General features: G+C 39.2%; 1 protein-coding gene and 1 non-coding gene across 2 annotated transcripts in view; both read right to left on the bottom strand.

The window, feature by feature from the left end:
* Nucleotides 1-4,701: 4,701 nt before the first annotated feature.
* On the bottom strand, nt 4,702-4,813 carry LOC123455165. Its single transcript, XR_006633723.1, has one exon. It is a non-coding gene; the product is annotated as a U6 spliceosomal RNA (small nuclear RNA).
* A 16,721-nt stretch (nt 4,814-21,534) lies between these two features.
* The window catches only part of LOC123455051 (vomeronasal type-2 receptor 116-like), a 43,844-nt gene continuing 42,558 nt past the window's right edge, over nt 21,535-22,820 (bottom strand). Inside the window, exon 6 of the mRNA XM_045134738.1 lies at nt 21,535-22,439. Coding sequence (XP_044990673.1) covers nt 21,535-22,439 — 905 coding nt within the window. The remainder of the gene's footprint in view (nt 22,440-22,820) is intronic.

Raw genomic sequence — 22,820 nt, 5'->3', positions numbered from 1 at the left:
ATCATTCACAAATATATTTATAAGTGTTTTGCCTGAAGAAGTATGAACTGGTTATAAAATAGATGACCAACCTTTTTGTTTTTTCTTCTAATTTTTTTTTTTTTTTTTTATGGGCAAGATCATACCATAGCACAGGTTACCCTGGAACCCACACAATAGCCCAGAACCAGTCCTGGTCTCATGGCCATTCTTTCACCATAGCCTCCAGATGACTTGAAACTGTGAAATCTTAGGTGTTTTCCAGTAGCATGAAAAGTTACACTCCTAGGACCCAGTCCAAGCAGGATCAAGGTCTATCAATGGGACTCAGGCTAAATTTGGCCACATTTGTTTTAATCAACAGTGTCACATTGAAATATACCAAGTATAGCCATTGGTTTATATGATGCAATTTTCATGACTATGACAAAGGAAGTAATTGACAAAGAGTCTGTAAGTCATCCAAATCAAAAGCATTTGGTCCATGACCCTGAGCAGCAGACACTGCACAACTCCCATTCTGGATCATTTAATGATCAAGTGTATTTTCTGAAAAAACTTCCTGAGGAACAAATCCTTATTTGTACATTGTGAAAAGATTGTCTGATAATCTCATGATTGGTGCCAATGATGGTGACCTGAGGAACCCATATTGCGTAGAGAGACCCAGAGAACTCAGGTCCAGGTGTGATTTATCTAAGAAAACTTCTAGACAAGACAGAAAATTGTACCACATTAGTGTCTTTGAATCATTTCATCTCTGGTCTCAGAATCAATGTCTGAAAAAACAGAAACTATTCTCAATGTCTACCATTCTACATGGACCCAATTCATCTGAAGTTAAAAGAAATTGTTAGACATCCTAGGTGATCCCAGAATGGAGAGTATCTGCTTATGGTACTGAATGACTCATGAACCTGACAGTAACCCTGGGGTACTGAGTGACTCCAACATGGAAATACCTACAGAGATTTGACAACATTGCATTGAAGAAATCCAGTGTAAAGAATGCAGTAACCCAGTGACTCTTAGATGGAAGAGGCCACTACAGTTTTTCTAGGGCCAAGGAGAGTAGAAGAGACATCTCCAAACATTGGTCTGGCTTTCAAGTGTTTTTCATGTTTTTCATGACAGATTTATATGTGGCTATTTTTCACAAATAATGCATAATATATTTCTCAATATACATTTAAACAATGATAGGCTGGGTTAAGGAACTTGCCTGAAAAGCCAAAGTACCCAGGTTTGATTCCCATGACCCATATTAACCAGATGCACAAGGTGTCACATGCATCTGGAGTTGATTTTCAGTGGCTGAACGTCCTGGCACATCTATTCTCTTTATATATCTCTTTATATACCTTCATTAATGCCCCCCCAGTCTCTCTCTCACACACACACGAAATGTTAAATGTTTTGTAAAGAAGGAGGAAAACATTTCTTTTCATCTTCTAAAGCATTATAATGTAGATATTTGCAAAAATTAAGAGTGTAGCAATGGTTAATTGGTGAAATTCTGAAGATGGACACGCCTCACTTGTCCTTAAAAAAACTTCCTGGGTCAAGAAACATGGGAAGTTTCTACAGTGAATAGGAGATTGAGAAATTCATAATCGTGAGTGTTATGTGCCAATCTTTTCATGAAGAGTTATTCAGAAAATAAATGAGATTTGTTTTACATATTGGTTAGATGAATAAGAGTGGATCCACTGAGAAATAGAAATGTAAGGTTCTTGCATCATACCCATCACCCAGCTAGACGGTAGGTCAAAAGTAAAGAGATTTTATGTTATAGACTTTAGAACAAGTTGACAGGGAGATGACTATCAAAAGTGAGTTTGGGCTTAAGCCAAAGAACTGGATGGATTATCCTGTGATGATCAGGAGATCATAGAGCCTGTGAATTCACAGTTAATCTCTGATCAAGTCATCCCCAACCCCAACAGCCAAGCCAGTCTACACACATGCCCTCGTCATTGAGAAATAATCCTGCTCTAATTTCCCTCCTTGATAATTTTTAACTTTCTCCATTACATATAGTTTTTTTTCTCTCTTTTGGCATAATGTTCTACTGACAGCTAACGGCTGAATCCCTTCTTTGTATGTCCCAAAGAAGCTTGTTGCAATCCTAGGGTACACAAAAACATCCTTGAGAAACCAACCCCAAGGCTTCTTGGAATTCCTAGAGAGGAGGACAGGGCGTTATAGTAAAATAAGAGACACACCATGCAGATCCACCCCACCATAGAGCATTGTGTCTCTCCCATCACCAGTAAAAGGCACAGATGGTATGAGTACTGGGCAGGAGCCAGGGCACCTGAGAGACTGGTGGTGTGCAGAAGAATTGGCACTGCTTGTATAGTGTCATACACCACTGAGAACTTGCTCAGACTGCCAGGGCAAAGCCACATATCAATAGATGAGACACCCTAAACACTATATGGAGAACTGACTATGTCATCTGGTGGACATAGCCTGCTTCCTGGCCATTGTTACACTGACAAAGTCACTAGATATAGATATATATAGATATAGATAGATATAGATATAGATATAGATATAGATATAGATATAGATATAGACAGATATAGATATAGACAGATATAGATATAGATATAGATATAGATATAGATATAGATATAGATATAGATATAGATATAGATATAGATATAGATATAGATGATATAGATAAACTTTTCTCATTGCTGTGGAAACATAATATAAAGGAGAAGTAGTTTATTCTGCTTAACTGTCTGAGGAGATGCATCCCATCAAGGCTTAGAATGCCTGGCAGAGAAGCTTCAGGCCTGCTGGTCAAATTGCACCTACAGTGGGAGATCAGAGAAAGCACCAGTATTCACAGATAAAGAACTTTAATATTAACCCTCAGTATCTCCTTCCTAACACAATGATGTGTGGTCTATCTTTTCCAAACAGTGCTCTCTGATTGGAGACAAGGGTTTAACATATGAGGCTGTGGGTGACCTTTCACAGTCATATAATAACACTTATGTTCCAAGTGAATCTGAGATTGAGGTAAAATCATGATAGAGCATGATCGTGACAGCAGGAACACAACTGAAAAGAGAGAAGGTGTGAACATGGAGTTAAACTGACCAACTTTTGTACATCACTCTAGGTCATCTGAATAATTATTCACCTAAATAATGCCCAGATTGAGACCCAGGGATTCCCTCCATCCATGACCAGACTTTTGAACCTCCTCTGCAGCCATCCTGTTAACAATTGACACATTCAACTGCCCATTTTTCCTTCCCTTAAATGACCTTGAAACCCAACAGACATGTATATAGACTGGTCGGTGAGTGGGTTAATACACAGTGGCTCTGTTGTAAGAGAAAGCTGTCTGTGGCAAGCTTGTTCTCTCACACTGTAATGTCCTCCAAGATCTTTGAGTTCAGAAAGCGTTCATAGTCCTCCCTGTATGCCAAGCAGATGCCCTGAGTTTCTAGGACAATTACTTATGTAAGAATTTATATAAAATACTTATTCATAGAATATATTATAGAAAGAGTAACAGAATGATAGATCAAAATATTGAAATTTTTATTCATATGACAGATTCATGCACAACAATATATTGTATTTTCTAAATATTATTCAATATGCATATTCATTTGACTATCAATCTGATCTTTCTAAAATTAATGCTTTTTGGCTGCAACTATTATCACCAACATGCATTTATATAATTTCCTATTTACACTGAGATCATCTATTCATTTAATGAATGTCATTCTTTAATAATCCCTCTATTAAAAATATATCTTCTCTATTTTCTTTGAACATAATTATAAACATTGTTTTGAAATCTTTCTCAGGTATTGAATCTAAATCAATCTCACTGGAATTAATTTTCCAAAATTATTAGCATTTTAATAACATGAATGAACCCAGAAGACATCATTATATGTAAAGTAAGTTAGGAAGAGAAATACAAGAACCATATGCTTTAGTGTGTATATTGTATTTAAAAGTTGATTTCAGGTCTCAAGAGATGGCTCATCAGGAAAGAGTGCTTGCTCATTCCTGAGGAGTTAATGCAGATAATATTTGCTGGGGGAAGGGAGACATTTTCTCCAGTGGTATACCAACAGGTAAATTGTAAATGCTCCTGTAAATATCCCGTCCCTTGCTCATGGAAGCAATGCTAATGTGTGGGTCACTAGAAAAGGCATGAAATAAGAGGGAGACCAGTATGGAAAAGAAGGGGTCTGGAAGAAGTGGGAGAGAAAGTAGAAAAGGTACTGTGGCTGAACCTGTTTAAAATGCATTCTATAAATAAAATTGTTTTAAGGTAATGTTAACAACTTAACAATATTTACTTAAATGAATACAGTCAAAAATAAAAGGAAGGGAACAAAGTTACTAATCAACCACTGAGAATTCATGAAATTACAAAGCTTTTGTACACCAAAGGACATTGAATAGAACAAAGAGGCAACCTAGAGAATGAGAGAAAATCATTGCCAGCTCTACATATGACAGAGAATTAAGATCACGGATATACAAAGAAGTCACAGAAAGGCTGCATACAAGTCTGGAGCACATTTGAGGTGACTGGAGGCCCTGGCTTGCCCATTCTCTGTCTCTCTCTATCTGCCTCTTTCTCTCTCTGTCCATTGATTTCAAATAAATAAATAAAAAAATATTAAGAAAATAACTAAAAGAACTGAATAATAAAAAATAAAAAATCCAATTAAAAATGGGCTATGGAATGCTTCATTAATTTGTGTGTCACCCTAGTGCAGGGGCCATAATAATCTTCTCTGTATCATTCCAATTTTAGTATATGTGCGGCTGAAATGAGCACATATTGTTTACAATCATGGATGTTGTCAATTATAAAAAAATAAATACAAAAAATAATATAAAATTAAAAAAATGGGCGATGGAATTAAATAAAGAGTTTTCAAAGGAAGGAATACATATGGTATGTAAGGATCTAAAATAATGTTCTACATCCTTAGCTACCAGGGAAATGCACAAACTACTATGAGATTCTTTCTTATTCCTGTGAAAATGTCTATCATCAAAAAATAAAAATAAATAAAAAATAAAAAGCAAGATGGAGACTGGCTAACTTTGCAGCACATCCCCAGGGAAGAAAGGCAAGACATTAAGGGTTCACTAGGTCTTGTTTTGGTGGGGGGAACAATCTCCAATAGTGAGAGAACACAGAGGGGAAACAAAAAAAGGGAATTGCTGATTCCTTCAGGTGTGTGTAGTGCACGAGCCTCCCCTGACAAACAGCTGTCCTACACACAGTCCCAGCTTCAGGATACTCCTGCACTTACTGTAGGAAAAGGGTCGTAGGCCAATGTAGTTCCACTTGCCTCACTGCACGGGGGCGATCACCCTGCTATCCCTGCCCATGAGTGACCTTGGGCAGACTCTATCTGATGGCTAATTGGAGCCCAGGACCTTTTGACCCATTGTCCCACCACACTTGCACCACCACGCTGGTCCCTGCTTGTGCAAGCTAAGCCTGCTTGGCTCATTTGCTCACTTACTGCTCATGCATGAGCCCAGGCCCACTCTAACTGCCCATGTGAGCTCAGGCTCTCTCTGCCTGCTTGCCTGCCTCAGCTCAGGTGCCAGGGCCTCTGTCTGTGCCAACTGATTGCCATTGTCCTGGTGTGGAGGAGCTCAGACTGCTTCCAGGTCCAAGTTTTGGCAGCACCTGAGTTTATGCTGCTTTGGTGCTTGGTACCTCAGTGTCCCTCCTAGGGGCAGTGCAGGCAGATTTGTTGCATTACCACATCAGTGCTCAGGCAAATTTGCACCCCAGACAGGCAGAAGCTAAGGAGGCTTTGGCAAGTGAGAGCCAGAGCCCAGACTGCTTGGTAACTGCCTCAGACTGCTTCAGCTTCCCACTGTGCTTGAGGCAAGGCTGATCCACCCACCTACATGCCCATACACTGTGATGGATACACTACAGCACAAAAGAAATAACATGAAAAATCAAATGCAAGAAAATTAGGTGCAAAGGGAGCTTTTCAAAGGGATGGAAACTATGCATAGAACAGGAGTAGAAAATGCAAACCTAATTGAACAAGTCCAAAACTCTCTAGAAGCTCTCAAGAATAGAGTCAGCCATGTGGAGGAGGGAAACTCCAATCTGGAAGTCAAGATGGAAGAAACAGTTCAAGAGTTCAAAAGTTTCAATAAGTTCAAAAATTTCTGTGAACAGAACATGAGGGAATTGTGGGATAACCGTAAATGCCCTAATATTCAAAACATTGGAATACCACAAGGAGCAGAAATTCAACAAAGGCATGGAGAATTTATTAAGCAAAATAAACAAAGAGAACATTCCAACTATCTCAAAAGAAAGGTCCATCAAGATACAAGAAGCTAACAGAACTCCAAACAGATTGGACTAAAGGAGAAACTCTCCAAGACATATTGTCATTAACTCTAAACTTTGACACCAAAGAGAAAATACTAAAAGCAGCTAGGGAAAAATAGCACATCACTTTTAAAGGTAACCCCATCAGAATTACATCAGACTTCTCAGAGTGAACCCTGAAAGCCACAAGGGCCTGGAATAAAACACTGCAAAGTCTAAGAACCTATGGCTTCCAACACAAACTACTGTACCCAGCAAAAGTATCCCTCATAATAGATGGCGAAAGAAAAACTTTTCATGACAAAACTCAGCTTTACAATTATATGAACACAAAGCCAATCCTCCAGAGAGTATTTCAGGAAATTCTCCTCATGGAAGAATCAAAAAATCAAACACAAATGCCTACAAGAAGCATATCACAATAACCAAACTCAGAGAAGGCACAAAATAATTCAAAGTCCATGAAAACACCAAACCACATATACCAACACAACATGGCTGGTATCAAATCAAACTTCAGAATCATCACCATAAACATTAATGGCCTAAATTCACCCATCAAGAGACAATAGCTAACAGGATGGATCATAAAATTAGATCCCTCAATATGTTGTCTTCAAGAAACCCACCTCACCACTAAAGACAGACACCTCCTCAGGGTAAAAGGGTGGAAAACAATATTCTAAGCATACGGGAATAAGAAACAAGCAAGCGTAGGTATATTAATATCAGATAAAATAGAGTTTGAACCAAAAATAATTAAGAAAGACAAAGAAGGCCACTTCCTACTTATCAAGGGAACTATCCATCAAGAGGATATTACAATCATAAATTTGTATGCACCAGACAGAGGAGGACCACAGTTCATAAAGCAAAACCTACTTGACAATAAAACAGAAATAACCACCAACACCATCAGTTGGGGACTTCAATACACCATTATCAGTAATAGACAGATCATACAAACAGAAACTCAAAAGGGAAGTAAGAGAGCACAACAAAATGATAGATCACTTAGACCTAATGGACATCTACAAAACATTCCATCCCAAATCCAGCTTATATATCCTTCTCAGCATCCCATGGAACATTGTGTAAAATAGATCATATACTGGCTCCCAAGGCCTGTGTCCAAAAAATTAGGAAGAAGGACATAATTCCCTCTATGATATCAGATCACAATGCTAAATGGCTAGAAATTAACAACAATAGGCCCTCCAAGAATACCACTGGTGCGTGGAATCTGAATAGCACACTGTTAAACAATAAATGGATAGTGAACAGAATAAAACTGGAATTGCAAAATTTCTAGAAATGAATGATGATGAGAACACATTGAACTAAAACGTAAGGCACACAATGAAGGTAGTCCTCAGGGAAAAATTCATAGCACTAAATGCTTTTACAATAAAGACGAAGAAATTCCAAATCAATAACCTAACCATCCACCTAAAGGCACTGGAAAAACAAGAAAAATCTAATCTATAAAGCTCCAGAAGGAAAGAAATGATTAAGATGAGAGCAGAAATTAATGAATTGGAAACTAATATAACAATTAAGAAAATTGGCCAAAGAGCAGGTTCTTTGAAAAAATAAATAAGCTTGACAAACCTCTGGCCAATTTGATCCAGAAAAAAAAAAAAAGATATGCTTCCAATTAACAAAACTCAAAATGAAAAAAGGAGAGATCACAAAAGACATAAGTGAAATTGGGAGAATGATCAGGACTTATTTCAATAACCTCTACTCCACAAAACTGAATAATGTGAAGGAGATGGATAAATTCCTGAATGCATACTGTCTATAAAAGCTAAAGTGAGAGTAGATTAACCTCCTAAACAAACCTATCACATTACTGAAATTGAAAAAGTAATAAAAAACTTCCCCCAAAAGAAGAGTCCAGGTCCAGATGGCTTCTTAGCTGCATTCTAACAAACCTTCATGGAAGAACTTAAACGAATCTTCCTCAAAATGTACCACACAATTGGAGAACAGGGAAAGGTACCCAACTCCTTCAATGAAGCTAGTGTCACCCTAATTCCAAAACTAGGCAGAGATGCCACAAGAAAAGAAAACTACCAGCCTATTTCTCTTATGAACTTAGATGCACCGATTCTAAACAAAATCCTTGCAAACTGAATCCAACAACACATCAATAGCATGATCTACCTTGATCAAGTGGGATTCATCCCAGGAACAAAGGGGTGGCTCAACATATGGAAATCTGTCAATGTACTACACCACATAATCAAGGCTAAACACAAAAACCACATGATCATTTCTATAGATGCAGGAAAGGCTTTTGACAAAGTACAATATGACTTCATGATCAAAACAATGGAGAGAATTGGCATGGTCAGTTAGTATCTTAACATAATAAAGGTAATATGCAAAGCTCCTAAGGCCTAAATAATACTTAATAGAGAGAGAGTGTAAGAATTCCTATTGAGATCAGGAACAACACAGGGTTGTCCAATCTCACCTCTGCTCTTCAATATAGTACTGTAAGTCCTAGCTCAAGCAATAAGATAGGAGAAAGAAATAAAAAGGATACAATTTGGAAAGGAAGAAGGTAAGTTAAACTATATTCAATGATGACATGATTATATACGTAAAATACCCAAGAGACTCCATCCCAAATCCCTGAAGGTGATTAACTCCTATAGCAAAGTAGCAGGACACAGAATCAATACACAAAAAATCAGTAGCCTTTCTACATGCAATTGACAAAAATACACAGAAAGAAAAAAAGGGACATGGTCCCATTTTCAATAGCAACCACAACAACAAAAATAAAATAAAATCCTTCATAATAATTTTAACCAAGAAAGTGAAAAGTCCATACAAAGAGAACTTAAAAACTCTGAAAAAATACATTGAGGAGGACTTGAGAAAATGGAAAGACCTCCCATGCTCTTGGATAGGCAGAATTATCATTGTGAAGATGGCAATCCTACCAAAGGTAATATACAGATTTAATGCAATTCCAATTAAAATCCCCACATTGTCCTTCACAGAAGTAGAAAAAAATTATCACAAATTTTATATGGAAAGGTAGAAAGCCTCTGATATCCTAGCATTTCCTCAGCAAAAGAAATACCTCTGGAGGCATCACCATACCTGATACAAAGGCATGGTAACAAATGGTAACAAATGCAGCATGGTACTGGCATAAAAACAGAAGGATAGACCAATGGAATAGAAGTGAGGACCCAGACTTTGGGTCAATAAAGTACAACTACTTGATATTTACCAAAGGCCCTAACAATAAAGGCTGGAAAAAGACAGCATCTTCAACAAATGGTGCTGGACAAAATGGATAACCATATGCAGGAAATTGAAACTTGCTCTGCACATCTTGCCAGGCAATACACTCAAGTCCAACTATATCAAAGACTTCAATATAAGACCATAAACTCATCCACTACTGGAAGAAAATATAGGAACAACTTTCCATAATATAGGAATGGAAAAAGACTTCCTGACAAAACCCCAGCAGCTCACGATTTGAAACATTCACTCAATCAATGGGATCACATGAAGCTGCAGAGTTTCTTTATAGGCAAGCAAACAATAAGCAAGGCCAATAGATTACCCACAGAATGGGAGAAAATATTTGCTGATTAGCCAACTGACAGAGTCCTAATCTCTACAATCTACAAAGAAGTCAAAAACCTAAACAATAAAAAGTCAAACAACCCACTCACAAAATGGAGCAAAGAGCTGGGCAGGCAGTTCTCAAGGAAGAAATACAAATGGCATACACACACTTAAGAAAATGTTCATCATCCCTAATCATCAGGGCAGTGCAAATTAAAACAATTTTGAGATTCCACCTTAACCCAGTAAGGATAGCAAACATCAAAACATCAAACGAAAATAGATGCTGGAGAGGATGTGGAGAATTAGGAACCCTCATCCACTGTTGGTGGGAATGTAAGATGGTACAACTACTTTGGAAAGCAATATGTAGACTCCTGAAAAAGCTGAGTGTAGAGTTACCTACAGACCCAGTTATTCCCTTACTGGGCATGTACCCTAATACCTTTAAACCACAGGCCAGAGATATTTCCTCAACCATGTATATAGTGGCTCAATTCGTAATAGCTAAGAGCTGGAATCAATCCAGATGTCCATCAGTAGAAGAACAGATAAGTAAGATGTGGTATATCTATACAATGGAATTCTATACAGCAGTAAGAAAAAAAATGACACAATCAAATTTATAATCTCACTCATCTAAACACCTACCCTGAATCTAATCAAGATGCCTTACATACCCAGCAAGCATCTTGAGGACTAGGCAATAGGATGGGTGGGGAGGAAGGGAAGGGCAAGGGAGGGGTGCAAAACACAAATATAGGCCCAAATGGCAATGGTACCATAATATTCTACATCCTAAAAGCTAGACCAAATGGTTGAACCTTCATCAGGCCCTTACAGGGAACAACTGAGCCGCAACACACTAGAGACAGATGATGAAAACTGACTTAATCTTTTACAGATTCTCTCTCTCTCTTCTAACTCCTTTATATTAGTTAACTTTTTCTTCCTTTTCTTAGTGGGCACTGACCTACAACTCCCAGTACCAGCATGTGGCTATCATCCACAACCAGCTTTTTTTTTTTTTTATGTCAAACTTTTTTTTTGGCAATTTTTAAAAATTAGTTTTCTACTCAGCAAATACAGGCAGTGTGGTACCACTATTAGGCTCATCCATGACCTACCCCCTCACCAATGGCCCCTCCTTGTTGATATATATGGTTTGTGCATTGTGGAGTTAGCCCACAGTTATTGGTACAATAAATGTCTTTGCATATCATGATGCAACATGTGGCTCTGACATTCTTTCTGCCCCTCCTCTGAAAAATTGCCCTGTGCTTGTTGGGTTCATTTTTGGTCTGCTTCAGTGATGAGGTGTTGGGGGCCTCTAAGGCTCTGGCTCTCTGCTTTCATAAGCATTGGTTTTTCTCTCTGTTGGTCTCCTTCCCCCTTGTGCTGGTATCTGGTTCATCAGGAAAACAGCACCCTTGCTAGTTTTGCCAATTTTCCTTAGTTTTATTCGGGGCCTTTTTGAGGTATGATGGGGTGGCTCTCACCTTAGGATCTGCATCTATCTGAAAAAGAGAAGCAGAATCTCCAACGGAGTGAGTTAGCACCAGGACACATGAGATAACCCTTACTTTTCTAATAGAGAGTTTAATAGGTGTAGGCCCTCTTATACCCCATGATTGATGGTAGCTTGATAGTGGAGAGTGGGCTTATGTTTGGATATGGTTCTGACTTGTTTCCCATCTCCAGTTATGGGTCCCACACCACTGAGGGGATCAGTTAGCCAAATCAAGAGAAGTTGGTTCCCCACCATGGCTATGTGCCACTACTGCACCTGTGTGGGTATCACACCAGGTTATTTGTTGCTAAGTAGGTTAGACCATGAGTTGCTTGGACAGATATTGGTCATTTCCCCCAGTCGCCCATGTAGTACCTTCTGGCAGTAGATATGCTGACTGTCTGGGGACTGACTCTCTCCTGACCTCCTGCCATGCCGTTCCATTTTACGTGTGAGCTGCATATGGTGTCTTCAGCAATAGGGTCTTACCACTGACCTTTGGTGGGTCATCAAGTACTCTGACAGAAATCTATTATTCTTGTAGGAAACCTTGTAGGTTTCTCTGATCACAAGCTCATTGATGATGATAGCCCCATGCTGGTACTGGGAGTTACAGTTCAGTGACCACTAAGAAATTGAGGGAAAACATAACTAATATACAAGAGTTAGAGAGGAGAGAGAGAGAGAGAGAGAGAGAGAGAGAGAGAGGTTGGGAGAGGAAGGGGAAGAGGGAGGTAGGGAAAATGTAGAAGATTTAGGTTAGCCTTGATCCTACCCTCTCCAGTGTCTTGTGATTCAGGTGTCTCCTATAAGGGCCTGGTGAAGGTTCAGCCATTTGGTCTGCCTTTTAGGAAGTAGAATTTTATGGTACCATTGCCAATTGGGTCTAGATTAGTGTTTCCCACCCCTTTGATGCCGTCCCCTCCCTCCCCCTCCATCCTAGTGTTTACTCCATGAGATGCTTACTGGGTATGTATGGTATCTTGGGTACATTAAGGTTAGATGCTATAGATGAGAGAGAATACGTGGCGATTTTTCTTCTGTGATTGGGTAAGTTCACTGAGAATGATCTGTTCTAGGCTCAACCATTTTTCCTCAAATTTCTTTGTGTCATTTTTTTCTTACTGCTGTATAGAATTCCATTGTATAGATATACCACATATTAGTTATCCATTCTTCTAGTGATGGACATCTGGGATGATTCCAGCTCTTAGCTATTACGAATTGTGCTCCTACAAAAATGGTTGAACAAATCTCTCTGGCCTTGGCTTGAAGGTTTTAGGATAGATGCCCCATAAGGGTATAACTGGGTCTGTTCATATCTCTATAGTCAGCTTTTTCAGGAGTCTCCATATTGCTTTCCAAAGTGGTTGTACCATCCTCCATTCCCACCAACAGTGGATGAGTGTTCCTACTTCTCCATATCCTCGCCAGCATTTATTTTCATTTGATTTTTTGATGTTTGCTATCCTTATTGGGGTAAGGTGGTATCTCATAGTTGTTTGAATTTGCATTTCTCTGATGATTAGGGATGATGAACATTTTCTTAAGTGTGTGATTGCCATTTGTGTTTCTTCCTCTGTGAACTGCTTGTTCAGCTTTTGGCCCCATTTTGTGAGTGGGGTGTTTGACATCTTACTGATTAGATTTTTGAGTTCTTTGTAGATTCTAGAGTAGGCCTCTATCAGTTGGATAATCCGCAACTATTTTTTCCCATTCTGTGGGTAATCTAATGACTTTGCTTATTGTGTGCTTGTCTGTAAAGAAAATCTTCAGCTTCATGTTATTCCATTTGTTGAGTGACTGTTTAAAATCTTGAACTACTGGGTTTTTTTTTCAGGAAGTCTTTTTCCATTCCTATATCATGGAAAGTACTTCCTAAATATTCTTGCAGTAGTAATTGAGTTTCTGGTCTTATATTGAGGTCTTTGATACATTTGGATTTGAGTGTAGTGTATGGGAAAATATGGGGATCAAATTTCAGTTTCTTGCATGTGGTTATCCTGTTTATCCAGCACCCTTTGTTGAAGATGCTGTCTTTTTTCCAGCCTATATTGTTCGGGCCTTTGTTGAATATCAAGTAGCTATAGTAGCTTGACCCTAAATCCGGGTCCTAAAGTCTATTCCATTGGTCTATATTCTTGTTTTTATGCCAGTATCATGCTGTTTTTATTACTATGGTTTTGTAATATAGCTTTAGATCAGGTATGGTGATGCCCCCAGAGGTATTTCTTTTGCTGAGGATATGTTTGGATATGCGAGGCCTTCTGCCTTTCCATATGAAATTTGAGATCATTTTTTCTATCTCTGTGAAGAACCCTGTAGGGATGTTAATTGGAATCACATTAAATCTATATATTGCCTTTGGTAGGATTGTCATCTTCACAATGTTTATTCTGCCTATCCAGGAGCATGGGAGGTCTTTCCATTTTCTCAAGTCCTCCTTAATTTCTTTTTTGAGTGTTTTTTATGTTGTATAGATCTTTCACTTCCTTGGTTAATGTTATTCCAAAGTATTTTATTTTTTTCCTTGCTATTGAAAATGGGACTATGTTTCTTATGTCTTTCTCTCTATCTTTGTCATTTGCATATGGAAATGCTACCAATTTTTGTGCATTTATTTTGTATCCTGCTATTTTGCTATAGGAGTTAATCACCTTCAGGAGTTTTTGGACGGAGTCTCTCTGGTCTCTTATATATACAATCATGTCATCAGCAAATAGAGGTAACTTAACTTCTTCCTTTCCAAATTGTATCCATTTTATTTCCTTCTCCTGTCTTATTGCTTGAGCTAGGACTTCCAGTCGTATATTGAAAAGCAGAGGTGAGAGAGGACAACCCTGTCTTGTTCCTGATCTTAATGGGAATTCCTCCAGACTCTCTACATTAAGTATTATTTGGGCCTTTGGAGCTTTGTATATTGCCTTTATTGTGTTAAGATATGTACCAACTATGCCTATTCTGTCCAATGTTTTGAACATGAAGTGATGTTGTATCTTGTCAAAGGCCTTTTCTGCATCTGTCGAAATGATCATGTGGTTTTTATGTTTAAGCTTATTTATGTGGTGTATTACATTGACAGATTTCCTTATGTTGAACCACCCTTGTGTTCCTGGGATGAATCCCACTTGGTTAAGGTGGATAATGGTTTTGATGTGTTGTTGGATTTGGTTTGCAAGTATTTTGGTCAGGATTTTTGCATCTTAGTTCATTAGGGAATTAGGCCTGTATTTTCCTTTTCTTGTGGCATCTCTGCCTGGTTTGTGATTAGGGTGATATTAGCTTCATAAAAGGAGTTGGGACGCTTTCCCTGTTCTTCAATTGTGAGGCACAGTTTTAGGAAGATTGGTTTGATTTCTTCCATGAAAGTTTGATAGAATTCAGCTGAGAAGCCATCTGGTCCTGGACTCTTCTTTTTGGAGAGGTTTTTTTTATTACTTTTTCAATCTCCTTGAGTGTGATAGGTTCATTGAGGTGATTAATCTGCTATGATTTTAGCTTTGATAGATGGTATGTGTCCAGGAATTCATCCATCTCCTCCACATTATCCAGTTTTGTGGAGTAGAGGTTTTTGAAATAAGTCCTGATGTTTCTCCCAATTTCACTTATGTCTGTTGTGATCTCTCCTTTTTTCATTTTGAATTTTGAAATAATAATAATAACTTGAAGCTTTTGATTTTTTTTCTTGATAAAATTGGCCAGGGTTTTGCCAATCTTGTTTATTTTTTCAATGACCTAGTTCTTTGTTGTTTCAAATGTCTTAATTGTTTTCTTAGTTTCCAATTCATTAATTTCTGCTCTGATTTTAATTATTTCTCTCCTTCTATAGTGCTTTGGGTTGGATTTTTCTTGTTTTTCCAGTGCCTTTAGGTGGATAGTTAGGTTATTGATGTGGGATCTTTTTGTCTATTTTTATGAAGGCATTGAGTGCTGTGCATTTTCCCCTGAGGACTGCCTTCATTGTGTCCCATAAGTTTTGGTACGATGTGTTCTCATTGCCATTCAATTCCAGGAATTTTGCAATTTCATTTTTTATTTTATCCACTATCCCTTTATTGTTTAAAAGTGTGCTGTTCAGTTTCCAGGTGCCGTTGGGATTCTTGGTGGGTATTTTGTTGTTGATTTCTAGCAATATAGCATTGTGATCTGTTATCATGCAGGGAATTATGTCAATTTTCCTAAATATGTGAAGGCAGTCTTTGTGACCCAGTATATGGTCACTTTTAGAGAATGTTCCATGCGCTGCTGAGAAGAACATGTAGTCTGTCGATTTGGGATGGCAAGTTCTGTAGATGTCCGTTAGGTCTAAGTGATCTATGGTTTTGTTGAGTTCTCATACTTCCCTGTTGTGTTTCTGTTTGGATGATCTGTCTATTACTAATAATGGTGTATTGTAGTCCCCAGTTATGATTGTGTTGGTGGTTATTTCTGTTTTATTGTCAAATAGGTTTTGTTTTATGAACTGTGGTGCCCCTGTGTTTGGTGCATACAGATTTATGATTGTAATATCCTCTTGATGGATCATTCCCTTGATAAGTAGGAAGTGGCCTTCTTTGTCTTTTTTGATTATTTTTGGCTTGAAGTCTATTTTATCCCATATCAATATAGATACACCTGCTTGTTTCTTATTCCCATTTGCTTGGAATATTGTTTTCCACCTTTTCACCCTGAGGAGGTGTCTGTCTTTAGTGGTACAGTGGATTTCTTGAAGGTGCAGATTGAGGGGTCTATTTTTTTGATCCATCCTGTTATGTTGTGTCTCTTGATGGGTGAATTAAGGACATTAATATTTAGGGTAATGCCTGTGAGATTTGATTTGATCCCTGTCATGTTGTGGTGGTAGATGTGTGTTTGTGTTTTCATGGGCTTTGAAGTTTTTTGTGCCTACTCTGGGTTTGGTTGTTGTGATCTGCTTCTTGCAGGCATTTGAGTTTGGTTATTTGTTTCTCCTCTGTGGAGAATTTCCCAATATACTCTCTTTAGGTTTGGTTTTGTGTTCATATAATTGTAATGCTGAGTTTTGTCATGGAAAATTTTTTTTTCCACCATCTATTATGAGGGATACCTTTGCCAGGTAGAGTAGTTTGGCTTGGAAGCCATAGGTCGTAGATTTTGGAGGGTTTCATTCCAGGCCCTTCTAGCTTTCAGAGTTTCTATTGAAAGTCTGAAGTAATTCAGATGGGGTTTCCTTTGAATGTGGTGCACTGTTTTTCCTTAGCTGCTTTTAGGGTTTTCTCTTTGGTGTCAATGTTTAGAGTCTTAATGATAATGTGTCTTGGAGAGTTTCTCATTTGGTCCAGTCTGTTTGGAGTTCTGTTGGCTTCTTGTATCTTGATGGGCCTTTCCTTTAAGAGACTGGGTAAATTTTCTTCAATTATTTTGTTAAATAAGTTCCCTATGCCTTTGGTCTGAAATTCTTCTCCTTCTGGTTTTCCAGTGATTCTGATATTAGGATGTTTAAGTGTATCCCACAATTCCCTCATGTTCTGTTCACAGGAACTTTTAAACTTATTGAAATTTTTGAACTCTCGAACTGTTTCTTCCATCTTATCTTCCAAATCAGAGTTTCTATCATCCATTTGGCAGACTCTATTCTTGAGAGCCTCTAGAGAGTTCTGGACTGGATCAATTAAGTTTTCGTTTTCTACTACTTTTCTATGTATCATTTCCATCGCTCTGTCAAGCTCCCTTTTCACATCATTTTCTAATTTTCTTGATGATTCTTGGAATTCAATAATTCTCTTTGAACTCCTTCCAATGTCTTATCAATTTTTTCTAGCTTAGTGATGGTAGCATCCACCTGATTATCGGTCCTTTGTTGCTTTCCTGCAAGTTCTAGCAGTAGGTTGGTCAGGGTTGTATTGCCCATACCTTCCATTTGATGTTCTGATCCTAATGACTCTTCTATGTTTTGGTTAGATGTATTCCTTGTAGGACTGGGTGATCTACCTGGATTTTCTTGCATTTGATCTTTCATGGGATTTATTTTTTCCCTGTGGTCTACCAATGACAGTGTATGGGCAGGTAGGTGGGTGGATCAGCCTAGGCTCAAGCACAATGGTAATCTGAGGTAGCCTGGGGCAGTTGCCAAGCAGCTTGGGCTTTGGCTCTCACTTACCAAAGCCGCCGATCTACTGCCTGAAAGGGGTGCCAAAGTTGCCTGAATTCTCAAGCGGTAATGCTGCCAAACTGCCTTAGAGCTTGGAGGGGGACTGAGGTACCAAGCCCTGAAGTTGCTCAAACGGACTGGGAACACTGGGACCCGGAAACAGTCTTTTCTTCCCTGACACAGAGGAGTTGGGGGATGGTTGGGGACAGACAGGTAGGGGATGGCACCTGAGCTCCCGCTAGTGAGAGACTCAGTCTGGGTTTGTGTGGCCCTTGCTGTCGGGCTAGGCCCACTGAATGTGTGATTGGAACACAGAGGCACCTGCGGCAGTGGGCACATGATCGGAGCACAGCACTGTGGGCTGGGAGCGCAATCAGAGCACAGCAGCAGCTGCTTGGAGGAGGGGGAGTGTACCCGCCTGAAAGGGGATCTGCGATTCCCTGTTTTCCCCCTCTGTGCCCTCCCACTTACAAGAAGACCCAGAAAACCCTTAATGTCTTGCCTTTCTTCCCCAGGTAATTTGCAGGGCAGCTAGGTGGTCACCATCTTGGCCAGAAGTCCCACAACCAGCTTTTGATCAGAGAGCCCTCCAAGGTTTCCTAAGAGAAAGACAGATATATGTCAGAGTACTAGATGCCCCACCAAATGTTAGTGGTAAGACCCCACTGCTGAAGACACCACTTGTGGTTGCCATGTAAAATGGAATGACATGGCTGGAAGATGGAAGAAAATCAGTCCCCAGAGAGTCAGCATGACTAGTACCAGAAGGTGCTACATGGTTGACTGGGGGAAAATGACCAATATCAGTCCAAGCAACTCTTGGTCTAACCTACTTAGCAGCAAATAACCTGTCATGATACTCACACAAGTGCAATAGTGGCACATAGCCATGGTGGGAAACCAACTGCTCTTGATTTGGCTAATTGATCCCCTCAGTGGAACGGGACCCATAGCTGGAGCTAGCAAACAACTCAGAACCATATCCAAACATGAGCATGCTCTCCATTATTAAGCTACCACTAATCGTGGGCTACAAGAGTGCCTGCAACTATTAAATTCTCTATAAAAAATATGGGTTATCCCATTTGTTTGGTGCTAACGTTACTCTTCTTTGGAGAATCTGCTTCTCTTTTTCAGATAGATGCAGATCGTGAGGAGAGAACCTCACTATCATACCTCAAAAGAGCCCCAGTTGAGACTAAGAATAATTGGTGTAATAAGCAAGGGTTTCTAGGTGAACTGGGTACCAGCACAATGGTGAAGGAGATTGACACAGAGAACAATCAATTTCTACCAAATAAGAGATCCAGAGACCCAGAGGCCCCCAACACCTCATCAATGAAGCAAACAAAAATGAACCCAATATGGCTCAGGGCAATTGTGTAGAAGAGGGAGTGGAAAGAATATCAGAGCCACTTGTCCTGTCCTAAATGTGGGCTAACCCCACAATGCATGGCCCATATACTTCAACAAGGAGGGGTTAGGGAGAGGTAGTAGGTCATGGATGAGCCTAACAATGGTACCAATTTAACTGTATTCACTGAGCACAAATCTAATTTCAAAAAGTTGGATCAGATGGTTAATACTGGGTTGTATGTGGTTTTGCATTATTTGAAATTCTTTTTCTCCAATGTATAGAAAATATGAATTACTGTTTTCTCCTTTCTTCTATGTACCTCTCCTCATAATTGAAGACATATCCTGAGTTTCACCCGAGAAAGGAGGCACTCTCACATAATATCATTACTGTCTTTTTTACTCAGCTCCACACTGGTGGATGAACCTCCAAACCAGACACATTTGTTGGGAGAAAGTGATTTATTTCAGGGTGATAGATCCAGGGTATGTTCCTTAATGGTGAATAGAAATTGGGGCCCATAGAGAATTAGGAGATGCCACCCTACATGCCAATTTGCTCTAGTAAAAGAATAGAACTCTTAGCAGAAAAGAAAATTGTGTATAATTGGATTGATCTATAGTGCCCCGCCTACTTCCCACAGTATAGCATGCTATCTAGCTAGATATTCCAGATAGGCTGGCCCAGGGGTCTTCCCTCCAAATCTACAAATAAACTGGGTCTTCTCCTTGCATACCTGAATCTGACAAGGAATACATTTTCTATGGTATAAAGGCTTCAGTCTTCTTCCTGTCACTCTCTCTGGATTCTCTCTCTGCTTGCGTCTCCTTGCTCAGGCTAGTGGAATAAATGTGAGCCTGGCCTCTACCCGCACGCAACCCAGAGAATGCAATACTGTTTCTTGGCTTGGAGGAATGTATTTTTCACTTGCTTCTACTTTTTTTTCCTCAGTTTTTATTAAAAATTTGCTTCTACTTGTTACTGTGGGGTAATTTGTCACTTCAATTATGTGTATCATTTTCCTCTGGTCTCCCGAACTACCTTGTAGATGCTTTTACTAACTCTTGGCCTGTTTCCTGTGTCTCTAAATATAGGACAATAATGGGTACAACTGTATATCTACATTAAGATGTCTCATCTAAATTTCTTGGTCTTTGCTTTGGTATTTTCACTCTGTTATTCTTTCTTAGGTTCCCACTATTTTCCCTCTTAATTTTATTCCATGGGGAATTATAAGGTAGATACTATGTATTTTTCTCCTAAGTCTCCTTGCACAAGCTTCTACATTCCATTCTCCATGTGTTGTGTCTCCACTCCAGTCTTTTGAAAGCCTCAGTTTCACTTAAATCGGCTCTACTACCTTACACATATATTTTTGTCTCTATATTAGTCTTTCCCTACAAACCCCAGTTTTTGTTAAATTATAAACTATGCTGTCTTTTCCACACAAGGGCATGTTTCCTATTTCCCATGTGATAATGTCTCTGCTCTAGCCTTCTTCTTATATCCCAATATCACTAAAATAAGCCAAATTTGTGATTTCTCCCTAAATAAACTTAATAATTCATAATTTATCTGGTTTGAGTTTATTTTTATCAATTCTTTGTTAAAAATAGATCAGGTCCACAGATTTGGGTTCATAAAGTTATGGGACCCTCCAAACCATGAAAACATGCATCATTCTTACATTTGAAATACACTTTGCATTACTTTAGCAATTAAGCTGATTGGGAGTCAAAGTGTCCTAACAGTATTTCTCAGTCTGTTGCATGGTGCTGTGTATGCTGAACTCATGATGAAGGTTATCATAACAGTGGGAATGCAAGTGAGTGCAAACTTCAAGGTTAGATGGTAATGAAGATTGAGGGAGGGATGGTTACTACAACACAGTAAGGCACACTTCTTAATGACTGATCCTCAACACTCTCTGCTCCAAAAGTCTCTTGGGAGACAAGTGACCTCAAACCATAGGCACTAATACTGGGCAATATTTATAATACACACACACAGATACACACACACCCACAAGCATTACAATCCCATGTTAACAAATATGTAAGTAAGATGCAAGGATTTACTTCATGACAGTGTCATAGCTGCACAAGTTATTTATGATGGTCAGCCAATTAAAGAACAATTGTAAGCAATGATATCAATGTAATAAGGAATTCCTTTCTCCATGGTTTCAATATTTCAGCAATGTACATTTATCATTGACTAAAGTACAAGACCATAACAAGGTTTGCAGAATCCAAGCCCTCATGTCATGTCATACAAAATTCTTCCTCAATAGGTATCATTATATTCATCATCCTATAGGTAACCAGTGATACTGAGTCCAACTTTATGTTCATGGATAGGACATGTCCCTATGTGTAATTTTGTTCTTTAAAACTCCTTATCAATCATTGTCTTTCTGATACAATATTTGACTTGTCTAAGTAATTCATGTTAAACCACTCATATGTTACATAACTATCACTGAAAACAAATGAAACTCACTTGTGTGGGGGTGCAAAACCCTAATTTGGATTAAAAAAAATAATGTTATGATGTCTTCAGTCTCTATAGCACCCTTAGTTTAAATTGTAAGGAAAGATATACGTTCAATAACTGATTTTATATGTGACTTTGTGAAGAGAAATTCTATCTCGTCGTAGCAAAATAATGTAGCACTTGGGGACAAAGATGCAACCCAATAACCCAGCACTGGAAGCCATGATTGAAAAGACTTCCACAGCCACCATGAATTTCCCTTGGCTGCTTTGGTAGACAGGGAGGAAGGTGACCCACACACTGCAGAACACTAGCATGCTGAAGGTCAGGAACTTGGCTTCATTGAAGGTGTCAGGCAAGCTCCTGGCCAAGAAAGCCACTGTGAAGCTCACTATGGCTACAGATCCCAGGTATCCCAGGACGCAGTAGAAGGCAGTGACTGAGCCCTTGTTGCAGACGATGATGATATGTTCATATTCAGAGTGTGCATCTGTGTCAATAAAGGGAGGAGACGTTGCTAGCCACACTGCACAGAGAGTAATTTGGACCAGGGTGCAGGTGGGAATGATGAAGTTAGGTGCCCCTGATACCAACAGCCCCCTCATCCTTCTTCCTGGAGTGGTGACCTTGAAGGCCAGGACCACAGTAACTGTTTTGGCCAAGACAGTGGAAACAGCCACAGTGAAGAGAACTCCAAATGTGATCTGCTGCAGGATGCAGGTAACAGTGTTGGGACGTCCAATGAAGAACAAGGAGCAGAGAAAACAGAAGTTGAGGGAGATGAGCAGGATGTAGCTGAGGGTGCGGTTATTGGCTTTCACGATGGGAGTGTCTTGGTGCTTCCAAAACACCCCAAGAACAAGAACTGTGAGTACAGAGAAGCCTAGTGACAGGCAGGCAAGAGTCATCCCCAAGGGGTCTTCATAAGACAAGTAGTTCTCAGATTTCTGCAGGCAGTGGGTTTGCTGTACATTGGCATATTGATCATCTGGACACTTCACACACTGCTCCATGTCTGTGGTAGAGAGCAAAGACTCATCAGTACAGCACCGTTTTTCATGTGTCACTGATGTCTCACATAAGTGTGTCTAGCATGTTCCTTCTGTGTTGGCATGGACAGAAAAATAAGTGGATTATCCTGGAGACATGACTCAAAACTTATTGATCTCACATGTATGGTGAAGGACACCTAGGAACCATTATTACTTTCACTTATCTCACATATACAAAGTAGTTTATTTATCTTAATGCTCCTTGTGTCAGCCCATTCAGAGTCATAATAAAAGTCTTAATTGCTTGGTGTGGTACCTCACACCTTATATCACTCACTTGGAATGCAGAGGTTGGAAGACCACTGAAACTTGAGTCCAGCCTTCAGTTATAGCAGTTACAGAGT

This window comes from Jaculus jaculus, chromosome 15 (assembly GCF_020740685.1).
Source record: "Jaculus jaculus isolate mJacJac1 chromosome 15, mJacJac1.mat.Y.cur, whole genome shotgun sequence".
Taxonomy (NCBI): domain Eukaryota; kingdom Metazoa; phylum Chordata; class Mammalia; order Rodentia; family Dipodidae; genus Jaculus; species Jaculus jaculus.
Note: the sequence above shows the minus strand (reverse complement) of the source record. Positions and strands in the feature narration are given on the sequence as shown.